Source organism: Marmota flaviventris, chromosome 12 (genome assembly GCF_047511675.1).
Source record: "Marmota flaviventris isolate mMarFla1 chromosome 12, mMarFla1.hap1, whole genome shotgun sequence".
In the NCBI taxonomy this organism is placed as follows: domain Eukaryota; kingdom Metazoa; phylum Chordata; class Mammalia; order Rodentia; family Sciuridae; genus Marmota; species Marmota flaviventris.
The window spans coordinates 43743287-43767279 of record NC_092509.1 but is presented as its reverse complement, the minus strand read 5'-3'; the positions used below and the strand labels follow the sequence as shown (position 1 = coordinate 43767279).

At 33.3% G+C, this 23993-nt stretch overlaps 1 protein-coding gene across 5 annotated transcripts in view; it reads right to left on the bottom strand.

Annotated features, from left to right (window-relative positions):
- The window catches only part of Arhgap12 (Rho GTPase activating protein 12), a 118438-nt gene that overhangs the window by 29314 nt on the left and 65131 nt on the right, over window positions 1–23993 (bottom strand). For 3 of the 5 annotated variants that reach the window (XM_027928659.2, XM_071599906.1, XM_071599903.1), the window contains 5 exons: window positions 21083–21223; window positions 19844–19924; window positions 12173–12298; window positions 8284–8358; window positions 1234–1295 (listed from right to left, as the gene is read on the bottom strand). In XM_027928659.2, coding sequence (XP_027784460.2) covers window positions 1234–1295; window positions 8284–8358; window positions 12173–12298; window positions 19844–19924; window positions 21083–21223 — 485 coding nt within the window. The remainder of the gene's footprint in view (window positions 1–1233; window positions 1296–8283; window positions 8359–12172; window positions 12299–19843; window positions 19925–21082; window positions 21224–23993) is intronic. The other 2 variants (XM_071599904.1, XM_071599905.1) reach the window with 2 other exon arrangements.

The window sequence follows — 23993 nt, the reverse complement described above, 5'->3', positions numbered from 1 at the left end:
AAAAAGGAAAGATCCGTTTCATAAATGAATTCTACCAAGGAACAGTCTGAGGAACACATACTGCTTATAAAGCTATTTCAGAGCATTTACAACTTCCAACAGCAATCTGGCAAAAACAGTTCAATTAAAACCGCCAAAATTCAACTGCTTGGAAATTTAAAATTCTTTAACAGACTGATTTCATTTTGACTATAAAATCACATCATTTTAGATGATTTCAAAGTGGGGTAGGGGCATGAGTGTGGTGGCACATGCCTATAAGCCCAGTATCTCAGGAGGCTGAAGTAGGAGGATCTTGAGTTCAAAGCCAGACTCAGCAACTTAGGGAAGTCCTATGCAACTCAGCAAGACCCTGTTTCTAAATAACATATAAAAAATAACTAGGAATGTGGCTCAATGGTTAAGGACCCCTGGTTTCAAACCCTAATACCAAACAAACCAACCAACCCTATATGGTACTGGCAAATTGTGTGGAAAAAATACACTGCTACGGGGGGCAGGAAATGATTCAATATCTCAGAGCACAATTTTATATACACTCTATCAAAGATAATGACCTTGCATGTGCTATTTGTAAAAGGAATTATGCAAAATGCTATGTGTAGTCTTGTTTATAATAGCAAAAATTGTAAGTATCCTAAATGTCAACCAATACACAGTTATTACGTTCTTGCAAATAAAGGTTAAATTAACTATGACACAGTCAGATAACATAACTATATTGTAGTTAAAAATAATGTGGCAGCTGTAAATGCAATGAAATTGTCTTCAAGATAAATTGTAAAAAGACTATGTTTAAGACTTAATCTATATACATATAAACATCTACATACATATCCTATTTCTAGAGAAAAGCACTAAAACTCATGGGACTCAGAACTGGTTGCCTTTGGAGAGAGGAACTGGTGGCTGGATGACTGACTTTTCACAGGATAAAGGACCTTTGTTTTTCACCATGTGCATTTATTGCTTACTGGGGGGAAGACAATATTCAAAGAAAGTGATATTTCCTCATAATCCTCTCCCTATTATCTCTGAATTTAATTACTTAAGAAATATGTCATGACAAAGGAAATGTTTCATACATTTCACAGCAATCTTAATTACCCTAGAAAATACATACTTAGAAATTCTTCTGAACCTTTTAATTATTTCTACTATAACAGAATTATAATTTTTCATTTATTTCAATCAGATGAATCATGTAAGAACATTAAAGATTTGTGTACTTACCGAACCTTTTTCCCATGTTCAGTAATTTTTGTTACATTTAATAATCCATATTTCTCTTGACCCTATGGAACAGAGTAGTATTGTTTATATACCATTCACACAGACAGTGATGTCCAAGTTCTAATATGTGACTGAACCAAAATGGTCTGGTAGTCTAAAAATTAGCTTGAAAAAAAAGGTTAGTTAGTTAAGACGCTTCGTTCTAGAATACATTAATAATATGGTTATCCTAATACGTAAAGTTATTTTCAGTAATCTTATAATTAGACATTTCCTCTTTTTTAAGTCATAGAAGCCAGTAGGTGCTTTGCTATCAAGTTGGATTTTCACATGAATAAGTCAACACTCGGAAAACAATTTACATTTTCTTATTCAAAGAAAGTGAAACGATGCAATGATGCTAAATACCACACACAACAACAGAAAATCTGAAAAATGTTCAGTTATGCTAACACATTGTCAGATGGTAAAAATAACTAAGTAGAACAAAATGCAGCTACTATTAAATAAATTACCCAAAAGTAAGTGGTACTCTGTATAGAATTGGCTTTAATGTGGCATAAAAATCTCAGTGTTTCATTAAATACACCACATGGTAAACTGAGCTTTGAAAAAACTAGATTAGCTAACTGATGCCAAAAATGGTGACACAAGCTTTATCATCAGATTCTATAAAGGCAAAAGCCATTATACCAATTAAATGTTACCTTAAAATTCTTCCAGATTAAAATAAAAAAGCACCTTCTCACTGCCTTAGCATTTTATATTCAAATGAATTTAATCTAAATGAGTTGGTGCCTATAGTAATTATCATTAGTAAATACTTATGTGCACATGCGACAATTTTAAACTGAAACACACACATTCACATAGAAAAAACATTCTCAATTCAGAAATTGATTCTTCAGCTATATTTTTTTCAATGTATCTTAATAAGAAAATATAAATATTTTGTTAATACAGGAGACAAATGTAATATTGAGTATTTTCTCAATATATCTAAAGATAATGTTGAAAGTTTTCAGTCTTATAAAAATTCACTTTTATATAAAGCTGAAAAATGGCTAATTTTTTTTTGTATACTAGAACTCATAAATAACCTATAGGTAGTTTGCACTATTTTTTTCCATTAAAGCATAGCTATATGCTCTCTCTAGATACTTTTCATAAGAACTCTTGTCTATCAACAAAAACTTCAGTTATACAAATTAAGTATGTAAAAGATATTAAATAAAAGCATTCTCAATTTACTGTTCCTACTCCCTTAGAAGCAGGGGGAAATCTTCAATAATATGGGAAGTAAATAACAACATTAACATGAGTGGCTAGGCACTGGTTCTGTAAACTGGAACTGGAAAGAGGCAGGAATTATGGGCATAAAAAAAGTGTCACTGCTGGGATTGTGTAAAATAAACAAAGGCAAGAAGGATATACAGGTGTCAAAACAAGAAGAAAAATAGATGACAATGTAAGGACAAGAGAGATTATCTACTTCAGGAGCTCTCACCTGGGTCAACAGATGAATGGAAAGCAGTGCAAAATTGTTCATGTATATGAACTGTTCAAAAGGGTAAAGAACTTTCACCAATTCTCAACAAAGATCAAGACCCAAGTACTAATGCTCTCAATTAAACACTCTAACTTAAACATCAATTAAAAATAAAATTTGCCATATCTGAATGTATTTAAAAAACACAAAAAAGAATGCACAATGTATTAAGTGCTATGAGAATTACACAGAAAGAGAAGGCAATCAGACACAGTTTCCTAGAAAAGCAGACCCTGGAGCTAAGGAGTAGGAGTTAGCAAGATGGAAATGACAGGAGAGGAAAATAACAAAAGGTATGCTAGATAGCCTAGCATATTTGAGGGCCTTTAATTTCCCTCAAAACATGGGGTAAGATGGAGAAGTGGCAAGAAATGAGACAGTTTTGAAACAACAGACTAAGAAAAGAGTGGCAAGATTGGGAACCAACTAGAATGATATCTAATAATTACTATAAGAAATGACAAAGATCTGAACTGGTGCGATGACAGTGAGAAAAATGGGGCCAAATTTATGAGAAATTCAGAAAGCAAAGATGATAGGAACTGGATGTGAGTGTTTTGAAAAGGGAGGATTCTGGGGAAAAGGGAGGAACTTGGGAAAACACCAAGCTTGAGCAACTAGGTAGATGAAGGGACCTTGGTTGCAATGTCACTTTTCCGAGAAACTTGACCCTTCTAAAGCAGAAGTTCTTTCCTTTCTCTTAACTAGTAAGTAATCTGACATTATTTACTACTGCCCCAGTTTGATTCCCTCATTGCACTTTACCATAGACTGTATATTTATCCAAGCTTTATCCAAATTCCATATGCTGAAACCCAAGTTCCAGTGTGATGCTACTTGGAGATGGGGCCTTTGGGCAAGGGGTGGGGGGTTGGGGGGGTCTCACTGGCTCATGAGGGTGGAGTCACATGATAGGAATCAGTTCCCTTGTAAAAGTAACCCCTGTCCTTTTTGCCATGAAGACAGACCAAGAAGGTACTAATCTAACAACCAAGGAGTGGGGTCTTGGCAGATACCAAATCTACCAGTGATTTGGAATTCTCAGTTTTCAGAACTGTGAAAATAAAACTTCAAATTTTAACAAGCTATCTTGTTTATAACTGCTTTTATTACAGCAGCCCAAATGGACTATGACATGCTTAATGTAAAGTTTAGTATTGTGTACTATTGTGTACATATTTTTGTCCACTGTCTATTCTATTAGGTCATAAGTTGGGATCACATCTGTTATGTTCATCAATGTATGACCAGTGCTTGGGACTGCATCTAGCATGTAGTTTGTATTCAGTATATATTCCTTGAAGTAATTTTCCAACAAGTTAATAGTGCTGTAACACGAAACAAACATAAGAGAAGGTCAGTGACATAGTAAACAAAGCCTTAACTTTTAAACACCGAAGTTTTTAAATTTAACAAAAACGCTTAAATTTGGCATATATGGATAATATGTGTTGTATATACGGTGAGAGATTTAGGGAAAATATTTCCCCAAATTACATCAATTTTTTTTTAAAATTTCATACTACCTAGTATACTTTTACTGTAAAATATAATTCAAAATCAACCAATGTATTTGTTTCTTACTGAAATAACACCATAAAAACATCTTAGAGCTTGTAAAATATGCCCAAATTTATACTTTAATATGGTAGCTGTTTGATACTACAAAGTGAACTTCATATTGAAAATAAGCAAAAATATTTTAATAAGGACTAGCCAACTACAGTTAAATTTTAACAAACAAGTTTGTAATATAATTATCCTGTCCTAAAAAGGCAGAAAATAAATTAATCTTAATTAATTTGAGAAAAATTTGAATTCAAAGGTTCATGACCACTTTGCAGGCTCCAAAATTTCGAATCAACACTACATTCATTTAGTGAAATAAACATTTCCTAAAGTAGGCTGAAAACTACTAGTACCAAAATCCATACAGGTCATCAAAATCCTTACCTTTGGTCAGTCATGTAATAAGATTCTTTTTATACATGATAACCAAACTTGCACAAGGATATAGTGCTGAAAGAAAATCAGTGTGATGAGCCTTGCAGTACAGGTAAATCCACAGGGACAGAATGCAGGCTAGTGGTTATGAAGGGCAGGGGAATAGGAGAAGGGATGATTATAAGGCGTATGGGTTTCCTTTTGGGGTGATGAAAATGTCCTGTAACCAGATAGAGGTAATAGTTGCTACAGTTACATCCACTGTGAATATACTGGATCCCATGGGACTGTGCACTTTAAAATGGTTGATGGTTAATTTTATGTTATTTTCAAAACAATAAAAAAAATCTAAGGTCCATTTTATAAAAAAAAAATATATTTATAAAAAAGTTAAATATTCAAATCACATTTTAAAAAGTCATTAGAATAAGTAATATTCAATGAAAGAAACGGCAAATTTGTCTGTTAATAGTCTTTTAATTTAAAAGTGTTGAAATGTGCTTTTCTCCAAAATGGTTAATACATTTTAATACTATAATTGGAAGGCAAAATCAAAAGCTCAAGTTTCCAAATTATTCAGTAGAACAAATTATACAACTTTATTCAGCATTCAGTAATCGGGACCTTTTTAAGTGCACACTCTCACAGGCACACTGGGACAAATAAAGAACAGCTTCTTAGGTCAACCCACAGAAGCCTATTTAATCCATACTGTAGAAAAATAAATTATTAATATTTTAAGAAGCTTATACACTGCCTATTTAAAAAAGATTTTAAGAGACTATGAAAATAATAATGCTTATGTAAAAACCAAAAATATAAATTTTGTTTAATTACAGGAGATTGAAGAGGTACATGGACAATTTGCTCAGATTTTTAAGGTGACATCAGGTACTTAACTGGATAACTGGATATGGTACACTTTTCACTTCTAAATTTGTAATTTCCTTTTTCTTATCATTAAGCCTTTATCCAAACCCATATTTTAATTTACAAAGAAAGAGGAGGAAAATGTCTTCTGTACTAATTGGATAAGAGTAGGAGGGGCAAGACTAGGTCACAAAGCAAGCAGAGAGGAGGGAACCTGAGGATACAGGGAGGAAAGACAAATCTAACGGGCAAAAGACTAGATGAGGGAGGCTAAGACAAAATGGGGGAAGAGAAGCATCCAGGAAGGAAACAATGCCATTTGTTTATGTGAAAAAGAATGGCCTTTGGCCATATAAGAAGCACTGGTGAGGTAGTTCCCTGTGATGGCCATCAGAGGGTACCATGAGTCCAGGAAGGTCTTCAGAAAATGGATAAAAAGGTGAGGAAATAATTTGTAAACAGTCCTATGAAACGTCACGTAGAAGATTTATAACTGCCTAGAAATTCCTTTTTATCAAGATGTATCTATGAAAGAGAAATTGTATATTACCTTTATTTAAAATAAATTATAAAGGATTTTTAAATTTTTTTTCCCATATGAACTGACCGATTAAAAGTATTATAGTAACAATATGCCTTAGATTCATAACAGTAATCCTTTGGCAAAACTAAAATCATGTTTATGTACCTAACATTGTGTTAGATAACACAAAAAATAAAGAGTAAAAAAAACATGTACCTCCTATCTATCTAGTAGAGAGACTTGGGGTACATGAAATAACTTGTACTTATTCAATGCAATACATGACTTAGAAGTTCAGAAATAAAGAGGAGACCATTTTTATTCCATGAGACTAGTCTGGCATGGCCTCCTAAAAGAGTGAGTTTTTGAAGAGGTACAGGATTTGGCTCCATGTACAGAAAAGCCAATGTCCATCCCACACAGGGAGATTGCTTGAGCCAATCTTAGAAATGTGTTTTTTTTTTTTTTTTTAAGCTTTAGATATACTAATTAACCTGATTTGATCATTACTCAAAGTATACTTTGAACATCACACTGTATCCAATAAATATCTAACTAGTAAGTACTAATTAAAAATAAGAAAATGTGTACAATGTGAATAGGGACCACAAAGACTCTGATGAATTAAAAAAGAATGTGAAAGGTTATCTGGGAAACCTTTACCTCTAAGAAATCTAAAGTCTGATTAAAAAATAATAAGTCTATCATAATTTCATAAAATGGGAAAGTAAAAATAAAAATGTCTTTTAAAAAGCTTTAGTTTCATCTATTCATTCAATGAATATTTACTGAGAAGTTATTATATGACCCTGTAGTAGGTAACTGCAGACACTCTGTTCCAAAAGATGACACTAACAGAGAGTCAGAGTTCCTATAGGATAGAAGTAGTGAAAAGAGTTACTCCTTTTTAATGAAATCAACTAAAGTATAATTTAATTCTAAAAGAGAATCATAGGAAAACCTCATCTAATCTAGAGGATTAGAATAAAATTCTCTGAAGAAGCAAAGTTTGAACTGAACCCTAATAAACTGACCAGACAAAGATGTGAGAAAGAAATAGTCGGTGGGCAGAGGAAACAGCAAGTTTAACAGCCTGGAGATGAAAAGCAGGCTCCCTGGAGGGACCGAAAAAAGATAGTGAAGCAAGAGGAAAATAAGCAAGAAGATGAGGGTACGAGATGAGGCTGGAGAAGCAGTCAAAAGCCAGAGCTCGCACAGTCTTCTTGACCTAAGTTAAGAAATTTACACTTGGGCTGGGGATGTGGCTCAAGCGGTAGCGCACTCGCCTAGCATGTGTGCGGCCCGGGTTCGATCCTCAACACCACATACAAACAAAGATGTTATGTCTGCCAAAAACTAAAAAATAAATATATAAAAAAAATTTCTCTTTCTCTCTCTCCAAAAAAAAAAAAAAAATAGAAAAAGAAATTTACACTTAATTCTAAAAGAACAGGGAAGCCAACAAAGGGCAATAGCGAGATCAGCACGACAAGGCAGACTGTGAGTGAATGAAATGAGAGATTCAGTAAAACTCTGTTCAAGTTAGATGGGTGTCAGAAGAGAATTTGAAGGAAAATTTACAATAGAGACACATATCAACAATATTCATCCGGCACAGACTGAAAATGAACTTTACAGCACAGAAAAAGAAGGGTGTCTATGCTCATTAGAAGTGGGGGAATATGCATCTTACCTTAGACTTCTGGTCTGAGGTAAAAAGGGAGGGTGTGTGTGTGTGTGTGTCTGTCTGTCTGTCTTTCCTCCTCATCCCCAGTACTGGGGTTGAACACAGGAGTGTTTTACCACTGAGCCACAACTCCTTTTTATTTTAAGATGGGTTTTGCTATGTTGCCAAGATTGGCCTCTAACTCGATCTTCCTGCCTCAGCCTGGAATTACAGGCATGTGCCACTGTATCCAGAAGAAAAGTATAATTCAATAGTATCCTCTGAGAATTTTTATATTTATTTTTAAAAACCAAATATAAATTTGTCACTTAAAAATATGGTATATAAATTAATCATGGTTTATTTTGTACAAAAGGGGGCTTTCCTACCGATAAAATGCCAAGATACATTTAAACATTATATTTAGAGAAAACTGATTTACTGAAACTAATTGAAATAACTGAACTATATTATACTGTAAGTTTCTATCATACTAACTGGATCTTGGTGCTTTGGTGAAGAGGGAGAAGATTCATTTTCAGGAAAGCAGGGTTTTGAGGCACTTGGAGATTCCTACAAGAAATAAGTAATGAAAAAAGTTACTCTACTTATATAAATCTATTTTTCCCTGTACTCATAATGGGAGAGCTTAATAAAGCAGTTGAGAAAAAATTTTTCCTTGTTATTTTACCTTCCTAAATTCAGCTTTAAAACTCATAGGATACTGATTTGAAAACTACAGGTATCTATGAAACACAGAAAATTTACAGCAATTAGTTTAATTAATTAAAATAATGGTCAAGGAATTACTCAAAACAAATGATGCATATTGGCTTAAAATTATGATTTTACATACCAGTTTGAATTTTTTTTCCCCCAGTACTGAGGTTGAACCCAGGGACCCACACATGCTAGGCAAGTGTTCTAACACGGAGCTACATTTCCAGGCTTTTTAAAGTTTATTGTGAGACAGGGTCTTGCTAGGTTGCCCAGGCTATCCTCAAACTTTTGATCCTCCTGCTTTCGCCTTCCAAGTAACTGGAGTCATAAGTATGCACTACCATACCCAACTGAATTAACTATATTTAAAATAACTAAAATCTAAACTCCTGTGGATAAATATATATTGGTCACCAAACCAACTTGATGTTGATATGGTAGGTGTAAATATCCATAGGAATACTTGGTAACTGCCAAAATGAAATTTTACTTTAGTCACTAATAGCTATATGAGAAATTAAATTAAATTCCTATTAGTAAAGTAATTTATAGCTAGTTTCCCAATGATTAGAAATGAGCAAGATTAAAAATAGGTAAAGACAAAATCTAAGACTGAAAGATTAATAACTCAAAAGGAAAAATATTTTAATGTCCAAGCCTACAATATCTCAAGAGCAAACCAGGAGCTGGGCATGGTGGCACATAACGGTAATCCCAGTGATTTAGAAGGGATGAGGCAGGAAGATTACAGGTGTCAGTCTAGCCTTAGCAACTTAGTGAGACTCCGTCATAAAGTAAAAACTAAAAAGACTAGGGAAGTAGCTCAGTGGTAAAGCTCCCTTGAGTTCAATTCCCAGTACAAACAAACAAACCAATAGGATATGTTTAATAAGAAGACTTGGTCAAAATTAAAAATAGTATGCATTTCTCCTACAGATGTTTACAGGATGATTCATGGAAGATAAAACTGAAAACTTTTTTGGCAGCATTTAAATTTTCTCCATTCTCATCTAGATGCTTTGAATAATTTTAGGAAAAAAAGAGAATCAGAAAAACCATTTACTAATTTGTTATCAATTTTTATGTCAAGCCAAACAACTCCTTCAAATATTCATCTCCAAATTTCTATCATTCCAGTTTTCTGTGCTTATGAAACTAGAAAAGGCATTGACAATATATCAGAATTTGCTTTAATTAACAATGCAAAAACCATTAATTCCACACAACAATGAAAGTTCACAGGGAAACCTTTGAAGGGATAATTTACAAATCAAGCCCAAGGCCCACACTATCAATGGAGAAAATATTAAGATCTACAAAAATGTCTTTACAAGAAGGAATTAAACTTATTGTCCAAATCTCATTTAGACTCATTTTTTTCTGACATTCTCAGATCAATTTCTTGCCTTCTACAAGAGTATTTATTATTAAAGAAGTCTGAGAAAAAGGAAAGATTCACTAACTAGAAAATAAGTAACTGAATAAAATGAAAGGTATTTCCGATTTGTTTTTTTAAAGCATTGTCAGTCCTATAGAAATAAAACCCACAAATGAAGTAGTGATGTATGCATAACAATTATAACAATTATAAACATAAAACAATTCTACACTTATACATTTATATGTGTGTATAAATGTCTTAGTTATTTACAAATAACAGTTTTAGTAATAACCATACATAAGCATAAACAAAAAAGATACACTCACACATATACACAGTCATACACACACCTACCTCCTCCTCCAAGGTTATCTCCCAGATTAATTAAGACCTTTGTTTTTGTAACACTTGCTATACAATATTAAGTTTATTTGATTATATTTCAAATAACATATACTCTCGTCCCTTATTACATATTAGCTAGTTTGCTCTAGTTTAGTCCCTTTTTTCATAACTTCAAACTCTGCCCTATTTTTAAATAGAAGAATTTACTTATTGAAGCAATTAGCTACGAATTCGTTTACAAAGAGTAAGATGAGGGGCAAAGACATTTCTATTAAAAATAAGTAATCTCTGGTCTCAAGACAATCATATTCTTGAAAAAGGAAATAGAATTTCATACAAGTTGTTTTAAGAAATAGATGGAAAATAAATCCCAAGGGAGATTTAAATAAAGAAACTTTAAGTACATATCACCAAATAACCATCTATCTTATTTCTTCTAGTCTGAAGAGGCAGTGGAGGTAGTTTAACCATGGCTTTTGCCCTCAGTATTATATGTGATGTTTAAGAATTTCTATATACTCTGAATAGTAATCTGATTAGTTGATTGAATTTATCTATTACAAGTCTCCAGAAATTTTACCTGCCTAGGCTAATCTCAATCCTAAAAGTATTTTTAAGCCTGTGTTCAATAATACAGACTCAAGAAGGACATTCTTTAAAATGCTCTACATTCAATTGCATAACATCCCTACTTCATTGTTGTTCTTTAATTCCATCTTATAAACACAGAATGTGAGTAGATTATTTCTGTAGCTCCACAAGTCTACTTTGTAACACGCAAAGACTAATTTTATATAGTCACTTGTAATACCAAAATACTACACTTGTTTTGACTGAGCAATTGAAATCAATTTTTTATACAGGATTTAAAACTAGAAGTATCCAAATACAAAGAAATACGCCTTACAATTTCTTTCTTTCTTTTTTTTTTCACCTTAAAAATGCAGGGAAAAATACAGAAAACCTGTTAATACTACAAGAGAAGCCTGACAGCTTTAAGGAAAAAAAAAAAGTCTTCAATGACAAGTATCTTTTAAAAATAATATATTTGGGGCTGGGGATGTGGCTCCGGTAGCACGCTCGCCTGACATGAGTGCGGCCCGGGTTCAATCCTCAGCACCACATACAAACAAAGATGTTGTGTCTGCCGAAAACTGAAAAATAAATATTGAAATTTTCTCTCTCTCTCTTTAAAAAAAAATAAAAATAAAAATAAAAATAATATATTTAATTTGGGGATGTTACCACTGCCTTTGCATTTTCCACTGGTGTATCTGGGCGTACTAAGTGCCGAAACCATATTATAAAGATTTAAGTCCTTTGTGCTGTTTGCACCAAAATTCATCCCCTATGTGAAACAGAAAACACCACTTCTCAGCAACAGAGGACATCATTTCTCAGACTGATAAAAGAAGTACTTTGTACACACAGCATTTAGGGAAACAAAACGGAGTAGGATTCCAGTCGAAAATTAATATGAAATCACCTAGAGACTAAAGACATACAAGGGTAACAGAAGTTTGACCTGAAAATGAGAGGAGCAAAAAAATTTGTCACCTACTGGGTTCAAATGTGTAAAGCGTGTGTGTATATACATATACACAACTATTAATCCACAGAGAAGTCAATCCATTGCACAAAAATGTAAAAACTCAAGTCCAAAACCTATTCCATGACAAACTGATACTAAATATATGAAAATAGTCACTAAGGCAGACAATTTAATTAAGAAGAAGATAATACAGTTACATTTTATCGCATGTGCAGATCAAAAGCTTAAGTTAGTTCAATAGAAATCAAACATTTTAGCAAAAATCATATTTAGCAACAGAAATATTACATAAAATGAAATATTACTAAAAATGGTCAAACTCACTGCACAATATAATGCACAAAGATCTTGCCAAAATTCTCAATCAGATCTCCCCCTAAAAATCCTACCTTGTCATTGGTGTCCAATACAATGGTGCTATGTCTCCACTTTGTTAATACTATTGGTTCTTGCAGCCGCCTGTCCAAGCTCCTACTTTTAATTATTTCTCTTTGCTGCTGGGCTGAAGGATTGTACTAAAGAAAACAAAATTTACTTCATAAATAGAAACAAAAGCAGAATCTAAATATGCTGGTTCCAAATAACACATGACTACTAGGCGGACTTCAACATATGATACCACCATAAATAAATTTTTCAGGTTCAGTTTTCTTATCTTTGACTAGCACTATAATACAACTGAGAAGATTATAGATTTGGGTAGTGAAGAGACTCAGTTTACTGTTATAAAAGATCTTTCATAAAATATCTAATCTAAATTTTTCTCAATTGCAAAAAACAGATTCAACAGAAACATCATCTCATTCATAGAGTTGCTCTAAAGAGTAAACAAAGTATAAAAATGTATAAATATTTCCCTGGCAGTATAGTCTCAATAAATATTATTTGTCATAATTTATAAAAGAATGTCACTGGACAAACTTATTTTTAAGGTTACTTTTTACTTGAATTTAACTTTTGGTTTAAGTTTTTAAAATCACGCTTCAATATACACAATAGTATTCATATATTTAAGAGTTTTGCATTAAAGCACATAATTTTATAAGACAAACACACAATTTTATAAAATATAGATATGAAGAAAAAGACAGGCCCCAAGACAGAAATAATGAATAACTTCAAAACCCCACTTTAACCAACAAATAGATCAACAAAAAAAAAAAAGGTCAACAGAGAAACATAACAGCTAATTTGTACTGTAAAAATGGGCTTATTAGACATCTACACAATATTTCATCCAACAGCTGCAAAATACACATTCTTTTCATTAGCACATGGAACTGTTTCCAAAAGAGACCACATATTAGGTCACAAAGCAAAGTCTTTAATTTTTTTTTTTAAACTGAAATAATTTCTTGCTATTTACTTATTTGATCACAACAGATGAACAATAGCAAAAGAAACTGCAAAAATTATACAAACACATGGAAACTGGAAACTGAACAACATAATATTTTTTAAAAAAGCAGGTCACTACAGGTTATTAAAGAAATCAGGAAATTTAAAAATTCCTTGAATCAAATGAAAATGGAAACATAACATAACAGAACCTGATGGATACAGTGAAAGCAGTACTAAAAAGAGAGTTTTATAGCAATGAGTGCCTACATAAAAAAAAAAATAGAGATCTCAAATATATAATGTAATAATATATCTCACAGTCTTAGGAAAACAAGAACAAACCAATCACAAATTAGTAAAGAAATAATAAAGATCAAAGCAGAAATCAATGAAATAGAGATAAAATTTAAAGCATCAATGAAACAGAGCTGGTTCTTTGAAGAGATAAACAAAATTGACAAACCTTTAGCTAAATTAACCAAAAAGAGAGAGAAGACATAAATAAAATTAAATCTGAAAAGAAAATACTACAACAGATAGCACTAAAATTCAAAGGTTCATTTGGGAATCTACTGAAAAACTATATGACAAATTGGAAAACCTAGAAGAAATGGACAAATTTCTAGACACATATGACCTACCAAAATTGAATCAAGAGGATAAAAAACACCTAATAGATCAATAGCAAGTAATGTGATTAAAGAAGTAATAAAGCTGCTCAACGAAGAAGAGACCAGGACCAAATGAACTCACTACTGAATTTTACCAGACTAACACCACTGATCTTTAAACTATTCTATAAAATGGAAAGGATAAAATCATTCCAAACTCATCCTCCAAAGCCATTATTAACCTTTTTTCAAAACCTGGTAAACACACACACACACACACAGAAAGAGGGAACCATTTCTGAACCCAGATATAAAAATTCTCAATAAAACACTTATAAACCAAACTCAACAAATTAAAAAAAAATCAGACACCTTGATCAAGTTGGTTTCATTCCAGGGATGCAAGGATGGTTCAGTATATACAAATAAACAAGCATAACATAGCACATAAATAAAAATCTTACGATCACCTCACTAGGTGCATAAAAAGCCTCTGAAAAAAACTCAACATCCCTTCATGATAAACATCCTGAATAAATTAGGCATAGAAGGATCATTCCTCAACATAATAAAGGTTATATACAACAAACCAATAGCCAATATCATACTACAAGGGGAAGTCTTGCTACTCTTACTTAATAATGTACTAGACATTTTAAGCAGAGCAATTGCACACAAAAAGAAATAAAATAGGGAAAGAGGAAGTCAATTCATCCTTTATGCTGATCATATGATTCTATATATGGAAATTTCTAAAAAGACTTCACCAAAAGATATTTAGAATTGATAAACAAATTGAATAAAGTAGCAGGATACAAAATCAACACAAAAAAATTAGTAGCTTTTCCACATAAATTGCTGAAAATAAAATCAGGAAACTATCCATTCCATTCAAAATAGCCACAAAATCAATTAGTTAATTAATTAAATACCAAGGAATAAACCTCACTAAGGAGGTGAAAAAACATCTACAATGAAAACTACAAAACACCCAAAGAAGAAATTAAAGAAGACACCAGAAGGTGGAAAGACCTCCCATGTTTATGAATTCAGAGAACTGATATTATTGAATATGGCCATACTACTCAAAGTGTTCTACATATTCAATGCAATCCCCATCAAAATACCAATGAACAAGATAAAACCAGAGAATTAGGGAAAACAAACCTAAAATCCATATGGAAACATAAAAGATCCCAAATAGCCAAGGCAATCCTGAACAGAAAGAGTAATACAGGAGGCACCACACTACCTGATTTCAAAACATACTACAGAACAACAGTAACAAAAACAGCATGGCTCTGGTGGGAAAAAAAAAAAACATATACAGACCAAAGCAATAGGATAGATGACCCAGAAACAAATCTATGCATTGCATCTTTAGCCAACGGATCCTTGACAAAAATGCCAAAAACATTCAATGGAGAAAGGACAGCCTTTTCAACATACGTTGCAGAAGACAAGCATATATATATATAAGAGAGACAATCAAAATGGATCAAAGATCTTAATGTAAGACCTAAAACCTTGAAACTACTATGAAAACACTTCAAGATATTGGCACAGACAATCATTTCTTGAACAGGACTCTAATAGCTCAGGGAACAAAAGCAAAGGGTTAACGAATAGGATTATATCAAATTAAAAAGCTTCTGTATAGCTAAGGAAACAATAGAGTAAAAAGACAATGTACAGAACTGGAGGAAACCTTTGTCAGTGTTCATCTGACAGAGGTTTAATAACTAGAATATATAAAGAACTCAAACAACAACAACAACAATAACAACAACAAAGAAGGCCAAGTAATCCAACCAAAAAGTGGGCAAATAATATGAACAGACACTTCTCAAGAGAAGTACAAATGGCCAATAAAAACATGGAAAATGCTCAACATCTTTAGTCATGACAGAGATACAAATCAAACCCATACTGAAATTCCATCTCACCCATTAGAATGGCTATTATTTAAAAAACAAAAATAATGCTGGCAAGAATGTGGAGGAAAAGCAAATCTTATACAATATTGGTGAGAGTTTCCTCAGATAACTAAAAAGAGAACTACCCTAAGATCCAGTTATTCTCCTCCTGGGCATTTATCCAAAGGAAATAATGTCAGCATACAAGTGACACCTGCATACCCATGTTTGTATAGCATTCTTTACTACAAGCCAATATATGTAATCAGCCTAGGTGTCCATCAACAAATGAATGTATATAAGAAATATGGCATATATACACAATATGGAATGGAATGTTCAACCAAAAAGAAAAATGAAATTCTGTCATTTGCAGGACAATGGATGGCACTAGAGGTCACCATGCTAAGCAAACTAAATCAGGCACAGAAAGACAAGTACCACATATTTTCTATCGTATGTGGAAACAAACAAAATAACCTGAAGGTGGAAAAGGAACAATTAGGGACTTTAGAACTGGAGGGACAACAGAGTGGAGAAGAGCAGGAGTGACATCATCAACACATGCATGCCAAATTTCATTAATTTGTAGAATTAATGCCTGCTAATAAAAAATGACACATGCAATAAAGCGCTTAGACTGTACTTTGAAAAAAATGACAAAAAAGGGGGAATTGGGGTTTTAGGTTTTGTTTTTGTTTTCATTAAGGTCAGAATACATTTGTTTTTCTAAAGTGATGATACTAATTCTAAAAGTCAATTCTGAACATACTACTTGCCTACAAAGATAGGTAATCATTGCCACATATAAAACTAAAAACATTGCTACACATAAAATTAAAAACACATGACCAGTAAGATATTGAATCATGTAAGAATTGATATTACATGTAGATCACCAAGAAAAAAACATCTCAGAGACATAAGGCCTTAAAAGTCATGCTGTCTTATGTAGGCAATTTCAATAAATTATAATAAAAATGATAAAATATGGTGGAGGATGCCTGTAATCCCAGAAGCTGGGAGGCCAAGGCAAGAGGACCACAAGTTCAAAGCCAGCCTTAGCAAGAGCGAGGGCCTAAGCATCTCAGTGAGACTCTGTCTCTAAATAAAATACACTAGGGCTGGGGATATGGCTTAGTGGTCGAGTGCCCCTGAGTTCAATCCCTGGTACCCCCCATCCGTCCCCACAAAAGACAAAATAATCTACTTTTAACAGATAAATTCTTTTCCTCAAACCAAAGGATACCTGATATCCACTCCTCTCACCCCTAAAACCGTCCAGCAAATCTTAACTTGTAATGACCCTCATTATAATTTTAAAATTATATGTTAGGGATGTTTTACCACTAAAAAATCTCCCAAGATCCTCCTCTCCACAATATGTCACTTATTAACACTCCAAACTGAGTCCACCCAGGCCTTCCCAAATGTCTCCCAAAGCTCTTACTTCCTTCTCCACATTAAAATTTGCCATAGCCAGTCAACCACATACAGTTTTAATTAACTGACAATCAACAGTCTTAAGACTATCAAGTTCACAAAGGATAATTCTAGACTAAACAATGATGATCTTTAAAGCACCCCCTCTCCCCCACAAAATTCTGTGTCAGATGTCTCTAGGTATAAAAAGACACAATTACTATAGAGTGCTATATCTTCCCTACAGCAAAATCATCACTAATGATAATTAAAATGTGTAGTTGTATGTAAGCCTGTGTATAAACCTTACAGGAAGCTAACCTAGCTTTTAAGCCTGTAATTACTACAATTTAGAAATCCTTTCTATATGACAACAAAAATAATGTAAAATTAAACTGGGTAATTATCACAATTTTAAATGTGCTCATAGATTTACAAGCAACAACATATTTTTAAAAGCAAACAAGGCATAAAGGAAGTAAATGTTAGATGTAAAATAACAGAAGCTAATAGTAAGGGGCACATAATTTGAGAAGAAAAACAAGAAAATCCCCATAGTTAAAACAGACACAAAGACACACCTACTTTTTTTTTTTTTTAACATATTTATTTTTTGGTTGTAGATGGACATAATAGCTTTATTTATTTTTATGTGGTGTTGAGGATCGAACCCAGGGCCTTGGACGTGGTAGGCAAGCACTCTACCCCTGAGCCACAATCCCAGCCCCAAGACACACCTACTTTTAAAAAATTGTTTCCCTTAGGAACTTCTATTTTTTGTCTTAAAGAATTTTAACTGAGATTTTGTTCTAAATTATTTTAAACATATATGCAAAAATAGAGAGTACAACAAGAACCCAGCATTGACTTTTGTCATATTAAGAAATGCTTCAGGTATTTTTTCCCTAAAGAAATAAAATGTTGGGGCTGGGGTTGTGGCTCAGTGGTAGAGCGCTCGCCTCGCACGTGGGAGACCCTGGGTTCAATCCTCAGCACCACGTAAAAATAAATAAGTGAAATAAAGGTATTGTGTCCAACTACAAGTAAAAAATTTAAAAAAAAAAAGAAGAAGAAATAAAATGTTGCCAGGCATGGTGGTGCACTTCTGTAATCCCAGAGGCTCAGGAGGCTGAGGCAAGAGAATTTTGAGGTCAAAGCCAGACTCAGCAACACAGAAAGACCCTGACTGCAAATAAAATATTAAAATGGTCTGGGGAGGCCTGGGGTGTGGCTCAGTGGTAGAGCGCTTGTCTAGCATTTGTGAGGCATTAGGTTTGATCCTTAGCACCATGTAAAAATAAATAAAATAAAGGTTTATCAACAACTGAAAAGAAAATGGTCTGGGGATGTTGCTCAGTGGTTAGGTGCCCCTGAGTTCAATTTTACTACCAGTAGCAAAAAATAAAAATAAAAGAAATAAAATATTACAGACACATTAAAGGCCCTCTGTCCATAACATCCATGTTCCATTTTTCCCCCTGCCTCCCCAGCTATAAATTTAGTGTTCACACACAAATACAGACACAAATATTCTTTTCTTAAAAATATTTTTATAAGCTGTTGATGGACATTTATTTTATTTATTTATATGTGGTGCTGAGAATAGAACCCAGTACCTCACACTTGCTAAGCAAGCGCTCTACCACTGAGCTACAACCCCAGCCCCATGTATACACATATATTCTTTAAAATTTATCCGAAGGGTGAAATACTGTCTCATAGTAATTAACATTTTTCTCATTACTTGTAAATTTGAACAACTTTTCAGATATTTATTGAATAAGAATTGCTGACAAAAATTACCTCAGGCTTTATTAAGTATAAATTTCTTAAGGTACAGAATTTAATCTGCAACTGACTTTATTATACAGCCCAAACTGTACTAAGTAGAGTTTCTATAATATTTTTCCTATTTCCTCATACCTCCTGTCTGTAACTGATTTAATTATGAGTTCATGATATTGCCAAAACATTCTAATATTCTATCCTAAGTGCAAACGATAGCAGAAGATGAAATAATATCATAAAACTGAGGACTACACATTGATCACAAGACACCAAGCACTTTTTGCTACAGAACCATCCTTTGAGATTCTGATGTAACTCAGCTCCTTCCTCTCTTAAAAACTGAGAAACTACTCAAAGCCCTAGAAGATCTTACTACCACATGCTGCCTCTCTCAATTATAACACTGACTCAATTATATCACGCATTTACATTAAGAGGATAATCTTAAATATTTAGTCACTTTGGTTTCTCTTAAAAATTAATAAGACTTTCTTTTTTAATATTTATTTTTTTGTTGTAGTTGGACATAGTACCTTTATTTTATTTTTTTTATGTGGTGCTGAGGATCGAACCCAGGGCCTTACACATGCAGCGAGCACTCTACTGCTGAGCCACAATCCCAGCCCAAGACTACTTTCTTGTAGAAAACTCAGGCCAACTAGACACAAGATGGCACTACTAGTACTGAAGAGAATTCTTCAGAAATAATGAAAGACCATTTCAAGCTAAACAAAAAGAATTTCTGAATAGGAACAGTCAGTATTGCAGTATTAGTAATAATATTGCAGTAATAGTATTTTGAAGATGACTGAACATCTTTGAAAAATTTAGTGAGATACAAGATTCTCAATGAAATTTCAAAAACTTAGTCTTCCTACTTTTTAGAAAGTTAAATAATAATTTAAAAACAAGTCTGCTGAAACTGTCTTAGATATCATTTCATCTACTACTTGAAACAGAAGTTCACTGTTGAAGTTATTACCTTTGGTAATTCCCATTCCGACCGAGATCCATCCGCACTGTAGTAATACTGTCTACCTTGATCGTCAACATGCTTGAGCCACTATAAAAACATAATAGGTTTTTAAATATTTACATAAAAGTGAGCTTAAGCTGCTACTACTAAAGATACTAGACATTATTTTTAAATGAATTTTATTTTACTTACTCAAGAAAACTGCAAAAAAATTAACAAAGTTATACCAATAGACTTGCATTTTAAGTTTGGTAAGAATAAATATAATACTCAATATTAATGCGAATTTTCTCTTTCCTCAAACTTTAGGCTAGTGATTCAAGCACTACTTAACAACATAAGAAGAAACATATGACATAAAAACATATAGATGTACACATATACAGGAACACATATATACTCCCATCCTAAAAACAGGTTTGAGACATTAACAAAATAAATTGTTTTTCAATGTTTAAGTATGAAAGCTAACAATATAAACCTCATTTCACACAAACTCTTAAGCACTGCTTCCCTTAGCCAATGCATTTTACTCAATACAATTTAAATATCAGGAACAGGAGAACTTCATGCAGTGTAATACAGGGAATATGAGGGAGGAAAGACACTAATGGTTTAATACAATCAAATACAATCATATGATATAGATTGTGATATAAATGAAAACTGCCACTTCCAACTGTTCTGGTGTCAAATAATTGAGGTGAGAAAGAAAGATAAAGCCCTACTCTGTTTATTCCCAAGAGTCTACTCTCTCTATAAACTAGCACCACCAACCAGTTACTTTCTTAAATGATACCAGATGTAATATACACATAAAGCTCCAATATTCACTGCCAAATCAATTAATCATAAAATATTAGATTCATGGGTTTTATACAAATCTGGCTGTAATGAGAAAAAAAATATAAGCAGTGACACTGTATAAAAATAGTAGGTTGAGAAAGCAATTTCCAAAAAATTACTCCTAAAGAAATATGCTTATTGAGAAAATCTAAACAAATAACAACTGGTCTGTTCTTTAAAAGTTGGTCTGTATTGAGTTATCAACACCACAAAAATCCTATCATCATAGAAGTTTAAAACCATGAATCAGTATACTGTTTTCATGTTGTCAATTGCATGATTATAGAATTACAATGGCGAACATTTTCATGAATTTTCTAAAACTATTAAAATTTCAGTATACAACACTTTATGAGATACTTCTGCCACGAAATACCAGATGAGAAAAAAAGAAAGTACCTTTTCATTAGTATAGTCACTGGTATATAAGGTATGCCCACGTTCATCCAACTCTTCTGACCAACCCCTTGGAGGAGAACCACACTGACTATCTGACTGGCTGTAACAAATGCTGTGGTAGTTTTCTTCTGATGAAAGAAGCTATAAATAGTCAGAAAAATAAGGATTTTTCTTTTTTGAATATAAATATTCAGCAACTGAAAACTGAGGAGATTGAATTTACTTGGCTATAAGTAATACTTGGCAAATATCTTAAATGTATTTGAATATTTAATTCTCAAAACAAATTAATCAAGTCTTTAAATAATACATTGTAAATGGTGAGGTAAAATTGAAAAAGGTTAGTTATTTTATCACATTAACGCAACCCTCGCAGAATTTACCATTAATAAAACTGAAAACAATGTTTTCAGACTAAGGAGTGATAATGTGCTACCTTCTATTTAATGTTGTTTTCAAACTGAAATCTCATATTAAAAACTGACAGGGGTGTGAATGGGTATACACGTCTACATGAAAATGAAGGTAGAGATGAGGGGACTTCATTAGATTATGTTTCTTAAAAATCCTCTCTCATCTCTATATCATGAGTACTGAAACAAATGCCTGGCAAATAAAAAACCTTTAACTATTTTTTTTTGAAAGTATATGGGAGAGGGAGGTGGAAAAAGGCATTAGCCTTGTGCACTGTATTTTATGTTCTCATTTAATGGCAAGTTATCCTAATTCACTCAACCAAATGCTTATAAAAGACTACTGAAAACTAAACTTCAAAATAAGAAGTAATAATATTCAGAAAATTCAGATACAACGCAGAAAGATCAGAAATTCGATATGGAAGTAATATAAGCATGCATGATAAGCTCTGGACATGGCAGAGAAGTTAGAAGACTGAGAAAACAACAATTTTTGATGTTTCTTAACAAACAAGAGGTACCACTTTATTAAACTTAATTCGTTCAACAATTATTTATTAGTGTGATGACTCTTCCTATTAACCCTAGCTAAAATATTTTCTACAATTAAACCTTACTCAGACTATACTTCTACCACCATAACGTGGCCTAAAAAACCATGCTGGACAGATTCTCGATGTTGTAAAGATATACACAGCCCTTATGTCAGTATGTTCACAAAAACTGACATGGAGAATTGTGCACAAGTATTACATAAAGTAAGCTGTGTTTTGCAATGGTAACACTTTTAAAAAATGGAAAACAGGGCTGGGGTTGTAGCTCAGTGCTAGGGCACTTGCCAAGCATGTGTGAGGCACTGGGTTTGATTCTTAGCACAACATAGAACTAAGTAAAATAAAGGTCCATTGACAACGAAAAAATGTATTAAAAAAAAGATTCTTCATTCCCTACCCCTTTCAGTCATTTTTTTTGGGGGTGGGGGGGGGGTACTTTTAGATGGGGCTGAGGATATAGCTCAGTGATAAAGTGCTTGCCTGGCATGCAGGAGGCCCTGGGTTCAAATCCCAGAAACACACACACACACACACAAAAAAAAAAGTTATAAAAACTGAAAAAAAGAAAAGTGTCATTTAATTAGTAAAATTAAGAGATAATTAAAATCACAAACCAGTTTTTTTAATGAACATAACTTTCTAGTTGACAAAATGCACATCATAATTTTCCAACTTTTGTAAAGTAAAATATTATCTTCCGCCATAAAAAGTAACCTTTTTGGTATGTTTTATTACACTGTAGAATCAGGAGAAGCTTCAAGATCTTGAAATCTACAGCTAGAAAACAGCTGCTTGATGACAGTTTTCATTTAGGTGGGTGACTGGCACAATAACTTTGGGGTATATTCTGCAGCAAAAGTGCCCTTAAGAAAGATGAGGGGGCTATCATATGCATTTCATATAGAAAAATGGCAGGGATGTATCCCATCTGGTAATCTGGATGAAAACAGCTGATTTTCTTAAAATTTTTTAAAAATTATCAATGAGCTGGATAGGCATGGTGATGCATGTCTATGATCCCCAAAATTAGGAAGGCTGAGGCTGGAGGATTACAAGCTTGAGGTCAGCCCCAGCAACTTACTGAGGCCCTAAGCAACCTAGAAAGACCCTGTCTCCAAAAATAAAGAGGGCTGGGGATATAGTTCAGTGATAAAGCATTGATAGATACTGAGCAATCCCCAGTATCTATCAATCAATCAATTCAATCCAATTATCAATGAGCACGAGGTTAAGAAAGAGTTAGGCATGGTGGCACACACCAGCGATTTGGAATGCTGAGGCAGAAGGATCTCAAGTTCAAGACCAGCCTTAGCAACTTAATGAGACCCTCTCTCAAAAAATAAAAAGAGTTTGGGATGTGGTTCAGTGGTTAAACATTCCCCAGGTTCAATCCCTGGGAGGGAGGGAGGAAAAATGACAGACTCAGAGGTCAAAAAAGCAAGAATCCAGAGTGTTAAGTAGAATAAAAAGCCTGGCTGTCTCCTTGAAAGTATTTTCTAGGCCCCAAGTTAGAACGTTAGTTATTGGTTTTTAAGGCAATGAAGAAGTGTTGGGGAACCAGACTCAGGACTACCAAAGTTGGGAAACTAAAAGGATACCTCATAATTCAGAGCTGGGACCACTTCCTCTGCAAAGATTTCTACCCACAGTTTATGAGTGAGTTGGAAACAAATCCTGTCCCTTTATTCTACACTAGAGAAATCACAGAATCTTCCCCAATAACTGGGAGAGAAGGCAGAGTGCTGAAACACAAGGCAGTCTTATTACAATCCAAAATTACTACCACCCAGATGGTGTAAAAACTATAGCTCAAGATTTACTTTTAAATATTCATGGGACACTAGATTCTCTGGGTATCTGGCAGAAGCAAAAGCAAATCCTCTCTGAAGAAACTAACTTTCAATTCATTAAAGATTTCCTACTTATGAATTTCCAAGAACT